Genomic DNA, 11466 nt, shown 5'->3' on the forward strand with positions numbered 1-11466 from the left:
ATCCTTGTGACTAAAAGGACCGGCAATGTGTCAGTTTGTTTTTATCCAGTCTATAAGTCTTTCTGTGAATGTAAATTGTAGGCTGCATCCAAGAGAATCATACTGCACTCATCACAAATAGCCATGGTTCCATCAAATTGCTAATCAAATAGAATGGGTGAACAAATGAAATGGATAAATAAAGATCAATTACTCTTTTTTTTTTAAATTGACTCAAATAGGCTACATCAACTTATACACCATATTATATCAACACTACAGGCCTACTGCGTGAAAGAAGCCGACAGTGTAACACTGGCAAATAAAACTCTCTTCACATTCTCTTGTTCAGTTGGCTTAATCTTCAACTTGTACATTTGGAGTCATGTTATGTCTCCTTGCGCAACATATATGGTGAAGTTCCCCTGCTCCCTGCAGACGTTTACCTAAGAAACCATAACCTAAAAGCAGTTCCTCACTTCATCTTATCAGAATGGGATGCTTACAGACCAGACTGACCCACGGCTTGCTAATGAAAAAGAACACTTCGCAGTGGTGGGTTGAGTAGCCTAAAACTAGCCTCAAGTGAAATTGTTATTTTTGAAACTATGACTGAAGTAAAAGTAGCTACCAAAACTTGAGTAGGAGTGAAGCATCACTTAAAGTCTTAAGCTCCCCATAGAACTCCCCATACAACATTTATCAGAATAAGGATTGAAGTTTGTTATTCTCGTATATTTGTCTGTTTGGTCTCTGATAATATGCCAGTGCTGAAAAGTGAGAGTGAATCATTTCAGGAGCTGAAACAACAGAACAGAATGAAATTAAACTTAAAATAGTGAATTAGCCTAGCAACTGAAGGGCTGAAACGGAACTGAGCAAAACTAGATTTCTCACAAATATGCTTAAATTCAAGTAAAACTAAGAAAAGTAGGATTAAAATACACAGTTATATTCCAGTAAGCAACCGCGGATCTGTCCACCTCTGACACTGACTGGCTTAATTAAGCGGTGTTAAATATATCTGAAGATGGCTATAGCCTCCTTTGTTCGGTTCAAAGGAAGACTTAACGACTGAAAACCTATGTTATTTATTCCAAATCTAAAGCTTTTTCCACCATTCCTCACAAAAGTCCATCTTATCTGTCCAGCTTTCTCAGAGTGTTTTTTTCCAACGGACACTCTTTGAGAGCGTTACGCTGGTGACATCACCAAGCAACAACAACAAAAAGCAGAGTGAGCGCGAGGAGCGAAACCGCCTCCAATCAGCGCGGCTCAAACAGAGCGCGCGGCGCACGCGGTGATGACGTTCCTCAGAGCGCAGTGGCTACAGAGCGCAGGAGCTTCAAACTAACTTTCAGCCTCCGCAGCGCTGCCGGCCAGCAGCTCACCTGAACGAGAGAAACAGGACAGGAGCGATGTCAGAGAGGGGAGTCTTTCACTGCCTCCACTCCTGTTCACATGGACGCCCCCTTCTGTCTTCCTAATCATTTTTCTCTGGTAAAGAAAACAGCAAAACAAAAACTTTAGTACTGTGTTCGACCGACTCACGCAGCCTGTTTGACGGGTATGACGGAGTGGACGAGGAGAGGAGAGCCGGGCTGCTGCCGCCGCTGCTGTGCGTGGTCCGTTGAGTATCCGTGTGGATTTTAACGCGAATTGATGAGGAATTTAAAGGAGCCGACAGCTGGAGCAACGACCGACCGCAGCGCTTCCTCGTTTGGTAATGAAACGTCTCGGCTCCTATTTGGGGCTCCTTTTTAGTGGAGGGGTGTATGAATAAGTGAGGGACTTTTGTCTGACCGAAGCCCTTAAGTCTTTCAGTATTTTCGACTGTTACGAAGAGCAGCATGTCTCTTATTATTGTTGTATTATTTCCTTATCAGATAACACTTTATGTTTACTTATGTGTGCTTAAGGTGTTTGAAGCAGGGCTACCACCTGTAGGTCTCTCTCTCTCTCTCTCTCTGTCTCTTTCTCTCTCTCTCTCTCTCTCTCTCTCTCTTTCTCTCTCTCTCTCTCTCTCTCTCTCTCTAGTGGTAAACTCGGCCTAAAACCGCACCACATGTCTTTTTTAGCCACGCAGCCAGTCCCTGTGTCGGTCCTCTCTCTCTCCCCCTCTCGCTCTCTCTTTGGAAGTTTCTTTTCATGCCTGCGCGTGATCTAAAGGCAGAGCGTGCAGACACACCGCGCTGCGTGCGCACGCACGCGCGTGCACACCCTCCTCCTCCTCTTATCTTCGCTTAATTGCAGACTCCGTGTCTGCTCTCTTCATGTCTCCCGTTTCTTTTCTTTCGATTTTTCTTTCTTTGATTGCCTCTCTTTTTTCTCCTCGTTTCTCTCCCTCCCCCCATGTCTTTCTTTGTTTTACATCCGCTTCGGTCTCCCCCCGTCCGTTTTTAAAATTCACATCAATCTCTCTCCACTGCGGTTAATCACACACGGATGGGGGTGGGGGGTGGGGAGGGGGGTTATCTGACTTTTTTGTACCTCTGAAGCACCTTTAGATGTGATTCTCCCTGTTTTGGGGGGAGGTATGGGGGGTATGGGGGATTCTACAGGTCTTCTTCATCTGCCCGCAGATCCTCCTCCAGCTGTTGCTGCTGTTGCTCATGGCACTGTGGAGCGGCTGCGGCGGCAGTGTTTTTGACCGCCTCTTCTTTCTCTCCTTCCCTCCTCAGGATCTGCGTGAGCATGGTGGCCGCGGTGCGCTCCGTCACGGCGCTGCTGCTGTTCGCTCAGGTGCTGCTGGGAGGTGTCGCCGCCGCGCTCGTGCCCGACGTGGAGCGGCGCAGGAGCGGCGAGCAGAGCGCGAGCTTCCTACGCGAGTTCGAGCTGCGCCTGCTCAACATGTTCGGCCTGAAGCGCAGACCCACGCCCAGCGGCGCTGCCGTCGTGCCCCACTACATGCTCGAGCTCTACCACATGCACGCGGCGGGTGGCGGAGGAGAGCAGCAGCAGGGCGCGAGGAAGAGGCGCGCGGACAGAGTGGTCAGCAGGGCCAACACCATCAGGAGCTTCCATCACGAAGGTGAGCGCGTTTTGAAGCATTATTGCTCCTTCACAACCACAATTGAGTGGGCTTTACTGCTTGAAGGGGAATTCCAGAGAAACTCAGAAATCCCAGAGAAGCGTGCACAATGGCAGTGAGAAGAAGCAGGTGTCCGAAAATCTCTCAAAGATAAAAGTTATGCCATAGCATGGTTAGGAATATTTTGCCTAATAACTGTTTTGTGATAGTTTACGCTAAGGATTTGGCCTACGCTCTTTAAAAAATGGCTCTTCAAGGGAGCTTTAGTAAAAGCAATGGTTTTATACAGAGCCGTTTCATACTTAAATAGTTATTTAGAGCCATGAGTTCTATATAGAGCTGTTTCTTCCTTAAATAGCTTTCTGCCTGTTTAAATAGTTTCCTTTTCAAATTTCCTTTTCAAAAAGGTTCTATATAGAACCTTATACCACACATTCTCCATCAATCAGAAGAACAATTTAAGCATGCATAAAGCTATGTAAGCTCTATATTAGAACTCATGGTTCTCAATAGAATCATTGCCTTAGGTAAAGAAGCATTGAAGAACTATCTTCTAACTATTTAAACTATCTAGAACTATCTAGAGTGTGCAGTTTATTTTTGTTTAATATCATGGCCTCAGGTTACTGTCACTAATGTTGTAATGAATTCCCTATAATGGACCGTTATCCTTTAAAATGCTCCATATAATGTGCATTACATCTCAAGGTGTGAGGTATGTTTATTTTGAAAAACTGATGGAAGTTCCCTTTAATTCAAAAATAGTCTTGCATTGAGTTCTAAAATAACACCAGAAAGGTCCTGCTCTTTCTCTGACTCTCTGATGCAATCATTGAGAAACTGGCTCTGCATTCCACACCCAGTGCTCACTGTTATTAAAAGAGGCAAAAAATGCTATCCTGACTGCAACCTCTTGGAAAAAATAGCTGATAGTGTTTACATCTGCACGAAGATTGATTTTCCAGGCACAGCTGTGCACATGCAACAGGCATTACCCAATAATCTGTGCATTTCATAGTACTATCATGAGTCCATGATGGCATTTCCATTGACATTGACTGACATAAACATTTCAGCATAATGTCTTAAGCCTTTAGTTGCTGACAACATCATGTTAGATTTTCCTGGTAGGCTATATGTTTTTTTATCTTTACATGACTTCTCAGACTGCCAGTGTGTCTGTTTCCAGGTGGCATTTGTTTGTTAATGGATGTTTATGTCCCATTTTGTTAGCTGACGTCTAACTATGCATAGCATTATGAAGTAGTGTATAAGGTGGAGTGTCTCCTGAACTGTTGTCTGTCTAAGTTGAATGTGATGAGCAACAAGTCTTTTCTTGCTCTGTTTTAATGTTTGTGACCTTTTGTTAAGTGATGGAGTAACTTGGGCAACTTGTAACTTGTGTAGGTCTACTTCTTGTCTGCAAAAATTGTATAAATTAAATGTAAATCTCAAATAGAAACTGTTATTCTGAATCACAAACTTAGATCTAAAGGTTTCCACAGCATATTAGTGTTTTTTATCAGTGCGAAGTGAACAATCATTTTGGTGTGTTGATTACTAGTTTGTAGTAAAAAAGATGGCACGTGAGTTTTTTTAGGGAGGTGTCCAAAAAAGTGAGTCATTGCGGCTGCTGGGAGGCCTCACACAGTGATATGGACTTGCATGGATGACACCCAGTGGTGGTGCTGACATAGTGCAAACAATATCTTTGATCATTTGTCAGAGTCTTGGCAGTGGGCTGCATATATTTTTTCACTGTTAGAAATCCACTTTTTGTTTATTCCCAATACATCCAGTTCTCTTGTGCCACCACTCAACTTAACTGCCCCCCTTGACTTGTGTTTTCATATTAGAGCATTCAGGTCATGCAGTTTAGTTGAGGTCATCTTACTTTAGCAATAGAACACACAGTTACTCTATAATTTATACACAGTAATCACAAATTGTATTATGAAATTATGTGTAATGTAAATGTAATTAGATGCATGTCTACCTAAATCATTGGATTCATATCTTCTTCATCTTGTGTTTTTGTTCTGTCTAAAATGTTTTGCAAAGACTTCAGAGGAGGTTTTTCTCTATAACCCCTTGTAATGTCGAGAGTCAAATAGCCTGAAACGTTTGACTTGTCATTAGCTGTTGCCTCCTTGTTTTGGCATAATGCACAAACAGAAATTAGGAATGTTGATACACTCATAACTGTGGCTGACTACTTCAGACATGCCCCAACAAGTTCACAGCGTTACTCCCCCTCTGAAGGGACTGACTGAGAGAGAGGGAAAAGAGGAAGAAAAAAGAAAGAAAGAAGGAAGCAGCAGGGCTTTCCCACATCAAATGAAATATGCTGTCTTTTTAGGTGATTATGAAGCAGATAGGTTGGATTATGGAGAATGGAATTTCCAAAACGTCTCACTTTAAAAGAGATTAAGGGTTCTTTGGTGCAAGATTGTCTCCTTTTAGTCATCCAAGAAAAAAAAGACAGCTTTTAATGGGATGATTGCAAAATTTTTAAAGGGAAACTTTTGAAGCATCTGCATTTTCCTAAAATACAACCACTCATTTTTAAATGCCTCAACACTTGGCCCAACTATTACTTAAAGCAAGCCAAAACAACACTGAAGTAAACCTATGAGAGGTCAGCCTGCCAAGGTTTCTAGTCATTGATATGCAAATGAACCATTGCTGTATAAGCTTAATGCACTCAAAATAAGTATCTGATTCTGTGATAGATTTTGACTGTTTGACATCAGTGCACTTGTAACACTGTTGTTTTTTTTCCAGAGGCTTTAGAGGCCCTGTCCAGCCTGAAAGGAAGGACTACACAACAATTCATCTTTAACCTCACCTCTGTGCCAGCAGAGGAGCTAATCACAGCTGCAGAGCTGCGTATTTTCAGAGACCAAGTACTAAGTGACTTTACAACGAGCAACAGTAGTGTTGCTGGAGGTTTTCACCGCATAAACATTTTTGAAGTGTTCAGGCCATCTCAGTCCTCATCTGAGGAGCCTCTTACAAGGCTGCTGGACACTCGTCTGGTGCAGGACTCACATTCGCGCTGGGAGAGCTTTGACGTGAGCTCGGCAGTGGCACGCTGGACTGCACACTCACACCACAACCATGGCCTGCTGGTGGAGGTGCTTCACCCTGAGGAGGCCAGCGAAGAGGAAGAGGCTGAGAGGAGCAGGAGGAGGCACTTGAGGGTGAGCCGCTCCCTGCACGGGGAGGAGGACACATGGCCACAGGCCCGGCCGCTGCTGGTCACTTACAGCCACGACGGTCAGGGAGCACCCCTCCTTCAGGCTCACAGAGAGAAACGGCAGACGAGGCGGGGGCCAAAGCAGCGGCGGAAACCACACCAGCGCACCAACTGTCGTCGGCACCCGCTCTATGTGGACTTCAGCGATGTGGGCTGGAATGAGTGGATTGTGGCACCGCCTGGCTACCATGCCTTTTACTGCCATGGCGAATGCCCCTTTCCACTCTCAGACCACCTCAACTCTACAAACCATGCCATTGTCCAGACTTTGGTGAACTCGGTTAACTCCAACATTCCTCGGGCTTGCTGCGTGCCCACGGAGCTCAGCCCAATCTCTCTACTCTACCTGGATGAGTATGAAAAAGTGGTGCTGAAGAACTATCAGGACATGGTCGTCGAGGGCTGCGGCTGCCGGTGAGAGTCAAACTCCCAGTGAAGACTTTTATTTATATGTATGAACATTCACAGAGCTATTTTGGAGGGAAAAAGTATATATACATACATATATATATATATATATATATATATATATATATATATATATATATATATATACACATATATATACATATATACATATATATATATATATATATATATATATGATAATATTTATATTGACTGAAAAAATTGGAAAATAAATATTTTAATGCTTCTTCAGTGGTTTTGAAGATGTTCGTCCAATGTACATTTCAGTGCAATAGCACATGAAGTATGATGCTCAGATTTTTAATATGTATTTATTTTATCATAACCACTTTATTTGTAAATGAATTATGTGTATTTATCATGGAAAATATATGATCTTCTCCCAACGTGGCTCTGGAGATACATTATTTTAAGAAGTTCAGATCTCCTTTCACATACTGTATCACAATATATTATCACACTTCGTGTGATAATAATTAGATACATAGCGACTTCAGTCAGAGGTGCGTCAGCTTCAGAACAGTTTCTGCAATGCTTAATTGTTTCCTGAGTGGTTCTTGGATGTCTTTGTCATCCTTCTCTCTTCCTTTCAGCAGTCTTGATTGTGAAATCCAGCACTGCCCTTTGCCCGCCTTGTCTGGGGGCTGCAGTTTCAGACTGAGATAATCCTAGTCTTGAACTAACTTGCATTGTAGGTTGTTCGTTTAAAATCCTATTTAGTCTAAGACTAGGCTTAAGATATGTCTGAACAGCTGGCTACAGGCTAGCTGAAATTAACCCCCCAAACACCACACCCAGTACAGGGAGTTCCTTGATGTTCAGGTCAGAGCAATATAAAATGTTCAATCTTGTGGTGAGAGTGAGCTATCATTTGAACAGTTAGAAATGTGAGCAGCTGATAAAGACACAGTGAAAGGACTAAGCCATGCCATAAATGAGCACTTTATTAATAATCATAGAAACAAACAAAGGAGAGGATAGAGCCTGCTGTGATTGTTCAAGCTGAGGCACATTCGACTCATCTCTCACTCTTGGCAGCCTTACTGTGTCGTTGTTTAATCATATTGCATTTCTTGGCATCACCATCCTTGTCTTACCATGGAGTGCCAGAAAAAAACAATTGATTAAAGAGTAAAAACAGCAGCAACAACAAACATTTAAATTCAGAGTGTGTAAGACACTAGAATGGTGTAAGCATTTTGGATCAAGAAAAATGGAATTATACAGCTTCTGAAAGAACTTATCTCAGTGGGAGAGAACTATAATTTGTCTGTTCAAAATACAGAAATGGTAAACACTACCTAAATTACTGCAATGAATGTTTGAAGTTTTGTACCACAGGTTTAATGTTTACTTACATATGACATTCAAATATTCACACAAGGTATTTTGCAGCCCTGAAATAATTTTTCAAAGGCTAAATCATGGGGCCTTTCCAGCTTGAGGTATCTTTGATTTCGACTGTTTGTTCATGCCTTGCCAACCTGAAGTTTGCAATGAAACATGGTATTTTTGTCTGCATTGCTTTGTCATCGTATAAAGCCAACCACAGCACTGGGGAGGGAAAAACTGCGTCCTCTGTGGTCGGCATTCACCAGTTCCTTTTCAGGGCCAGAAGGAACTGTTTTGTTCTGAAAACCTCAGAATGAAGGTCTTTAATGAAAATTACATTTCACGCAACAGTAAAAACTTACGTTCCTCCAAGCCGTCCAGGACTCTCTGAGGGGAAACGTACTTTGGGAAAGTGTTCGATTTAATGGCTGGCCTTTACTGCACCAAGTCCATAAAGCTTTAATTGAGTTGTGTGGGAATACGACTCCCCTGCCATGTTTCCCATTTAGAGCACATTTCCCTTGGCCCAGCCTCCACTCTCCAAGCCCTCTCTGGTCAGAGGGAATGCCATAGAAGGGGTCAGGGTCATAACAGATAGCCCCAAAGGGCATAGGCCTAAAACCTATAACTTGTAACAGTAGCTGAAAGGCATGTGGCTTAAAGAATGTCCAAATGTTTTCCTCTAAAAACATATTGTTCTCGTTTTCACAGTTTTTTATGATTATGGTAGGTGTTTTGTGAAATATATGCTTCTAAAGTAAGAAACAGGGCAAAAATGACCTCCCACGTCCTACATCCTGTTCTGGGTTCAAAATGATCTGGGACTTCAAGCATGAAAACAGTTCAACAAGATTATGTCCTTGGGTTATTTTAATGTTTTCATTGAAAACTGAACCATTGTAACTGCTATTTACATGTGTTCTTGATAGCCAGACTGTACTGTGCTTCCGATACCTGTGTGCCTCTGAATGAGAGTGAAGAAAGCACAAAGAGACAAACAGAAACGCACCTTCCACTTTCCAACAAATACAGAACAGTAAAATAGCCCCACAAGAATTACATGTTCTGTTCTTTGCAAGATCTTGCCGTGGAAATAGCAGCACAAATGTTTGAGTGGAGCTTCTGAGCGCAGTTTGGTTCTATGCCTAAGGGAGGTCATTTTTGTACCATATCATACCCCAGAAGCATGCATTTCACATGTGTTTTTTCATCTTATTAAATCTTGGTTCTTGACTTGTTTCCAAGGAGATCTTGTCCTACAGTGGATCCTTTGTTGAAGAGAGTTGCTGAAAAACTATATTTCAGTCTATGAATGTGAATTCAGGTAGAATGTAGTGTTGCAGTGTTTGAGTCAAGCTTTGAGACCACCGGCCTCAGCATTATGTTTCCTTGGTCTTGTCTTGGTCTCAAGATAAGGAGGTATTGTGTAGTTTTTTTAATATAGTAACTAAATCTCAGCATCATATTCAAATGGATTAAAATAAAATCTGCACTCATTATTATACTTTATCTAATGAAAAAAAGGCAGGTCAGTGCTCTGACAGCTATTCAGTAACTATATTTTACTTAAAATAGTCTAAAGGTCTAGATTGAGAAGAAGGTACAGAGAAATATATTTCAGTCTTATCAACATTTACTTCGAAAAGAATACAGAGGTAGGCTAAGACTACCATTTGTCTATCATGTATCATGAATGTAAAATGAAGTACAAAAAATGTACTTTATGTTCTGAAAAAATCTTAATCTGGCCTTGGTCTTGTTTCAGGAACTACAAAGTCTTAATCTTGGCTCAGACTTGATTTGTTCAGTTATTTGTCTTAACTCTAATGGCCTCAACGACAGTATGCAAATATCAATCGTTTTGTCTTAGAGTGGGTTTTCCCACTTTTCTATTTAAAACATCAAAAAGGACTACAAGAAATACATCCATAAAGGTTTCCACACACTGGGCTTAGCATGCTGGATGGGGTTTGATTCAGTTTGGAAAGGAACTGTAATTTGATTCATCTCACTAAGTGCAAACCACACCGAAAGTATCTGTAGCTCTTCCGACCAGATTCATAGAGCAGCAGAATCAGATTTCCAGATTTCTGGCGGTTGACGTTCGGAAACTATGCAGCATGTAGCTTTGATGAAGTGAACCCAAGCGGGGCAGAATAGGGCTTTTGGCCACAGGCCACGGGGATGCCGGAGTCCGGCCCAGGTCCGCGGTCGACCGGAAGGCCTTTGTTATGCCACAGTGGCGCGCTAATTTGAGATGTGGTTTACTTCGCCTTTCTCAGAAGCGTCCGTAATGTGACGTCCAGCATACTTGGAAACGCAGCATCTGTGAAGTAGCTCAAAACACATCAAAAAGTCTTGTATCCACATTTTGGTAAGAGAGGAAAAACACACACTCACACACACACACGCTCACACACACAAATTACTTTTCCAGAGTGACCGAAAGACCTAGAAACGACGGTTCTCATTCTTATATCCCTTTAAAGAACACATTATTCTATTACATTATTAGTTTTTATGATGCGTGTGGGTGTATGGGTGATTGGCAGCAGGGGGGCTACGTCAAGCCGAGGGCCAATGTTAGGAAATGACTCAGTAGTATTTATGAAGTCTAGTGTTTGTTTGTGCTTTTTTCCACTTCTCCCTCTGGAACAGCAGATTATCCCCTCATTAAGAGTTCACCTAGCAAAAAACTCACAGTGACAGATTCATTGCCACTAGCGGAGGCCGGACACCACTAAAGCTTTTCTTTGCTTCGCTTAAGCTGATGTTCACTGTCATTGGAAAATCCTAAATCACCTGGTGCATTATTGCTTCAGAAGCCCTTCTAAATGACTTTTTCAGTTAGGACTGACCTCATAGTGTCTGACAGGTGTGGATGAGCTGAGGAAAGATGGACTGCCTGAAACAAAAGCCTGTATTAATCAGCAGTTGAACTTGACATCTGCATATGTTTTTTTCTATGTGCAATTTGCAAAGTTTTTGGAGTACATAGTTTTTAAACCATGCTTTTTTTGGCTCTCCATTACCTTCCCATGAAACATGTGTCGTTTGTACTAATCACCAGAGCAGAGTAATTTTGTCCTCCAAACACAAACAAGCAAACACGCACTCATACACCCACAGAGCAGGTGCCTTGGTGGAGGTGAGTCAGAGCGCTCTCCCAGGCCCTCATGGTCAGATGCACTGTTTTCTTTGATCTTGCGCCAATCCAATTTGACTCATACCTCTAAATATGTGTTGTTGGGACACAGGCCTCTCTAACTCTCTAACAAACCACATCCCTCTTCCCAAGAACCCCATTTAGTCAAGTCTGGTTTCATTTCCTTCAATCTATTGGTCTATGGTCACCATGGCAGCGCAGTGAGTTGGTGCATGAAAGCAATTTGACTTTTCTTGTAAAAAGCTGTGCGGAGCATGTCTCTGTTAGGAC

The 11466-nt window shown here is 42.3% G+C and overlaps 1 protein-coding gene across 1 annotated transcript; it reads left to right on the forward strand.

Moving 5' to 3' along the window:
- Positions 1-1306: 1306 nt before the first annotated feature.
- Positions 1307-6749, forward strand: bmp2b (bone morphogenetic protein 2b). The gene is made up of 3 exons (XM_017681600.2): positions 1307-1702; positions 2661-3010; positions 5795-6749. The coding sequence occupies exons 2-3, from the start codon at positions 2674-2676 to the stop codon at positions 6685-6687; spliced, it is 1230 nt and encodes a 409-aa protein (XP_017537089.1). The 5' UTR covers positions 1307-1702; positions 2661-2673; the 3' UTR covers positions 6688-6749.
- The last annotated feature ends 4717 nt before the right edge of the window (positions 6750-11466 follow it).

The sequence above is a fragment of the Pygocentrus nattereri genome, chromosome 4 (assembly GCF_015220715.1).
Source record: "Pygocentrus nattereri isolate fPygNat1 chromosome 4, fPygNat1.pri, whole genome shotgun sequence".
Classification (NCBI taxonomy): Eukaryota; Metazoa; Chordata; class Actinopteri; order Characiformes; family Serrasalmidae; genus Pygocentrus; species Pygocentrus nattereri.

Excerpts from the sequence above, each read along its gene's own strand:
- bmp2b (XM_017681600.2), top strand. The coding sequence starts at position 2,674 with ATGGTGGCCGCGGTGCGCTCCGTCACGGCGCTGCTGCTGTTCGCTCAG. Across the intron at positions 3,011-5,794 it reads CAGGAGCTTCCATCACGAAG|AGGCTTTAGAGGCCCTGTCC; the intron begins GTGAGCGCGTTT and ends TTTTTTTTCCAG.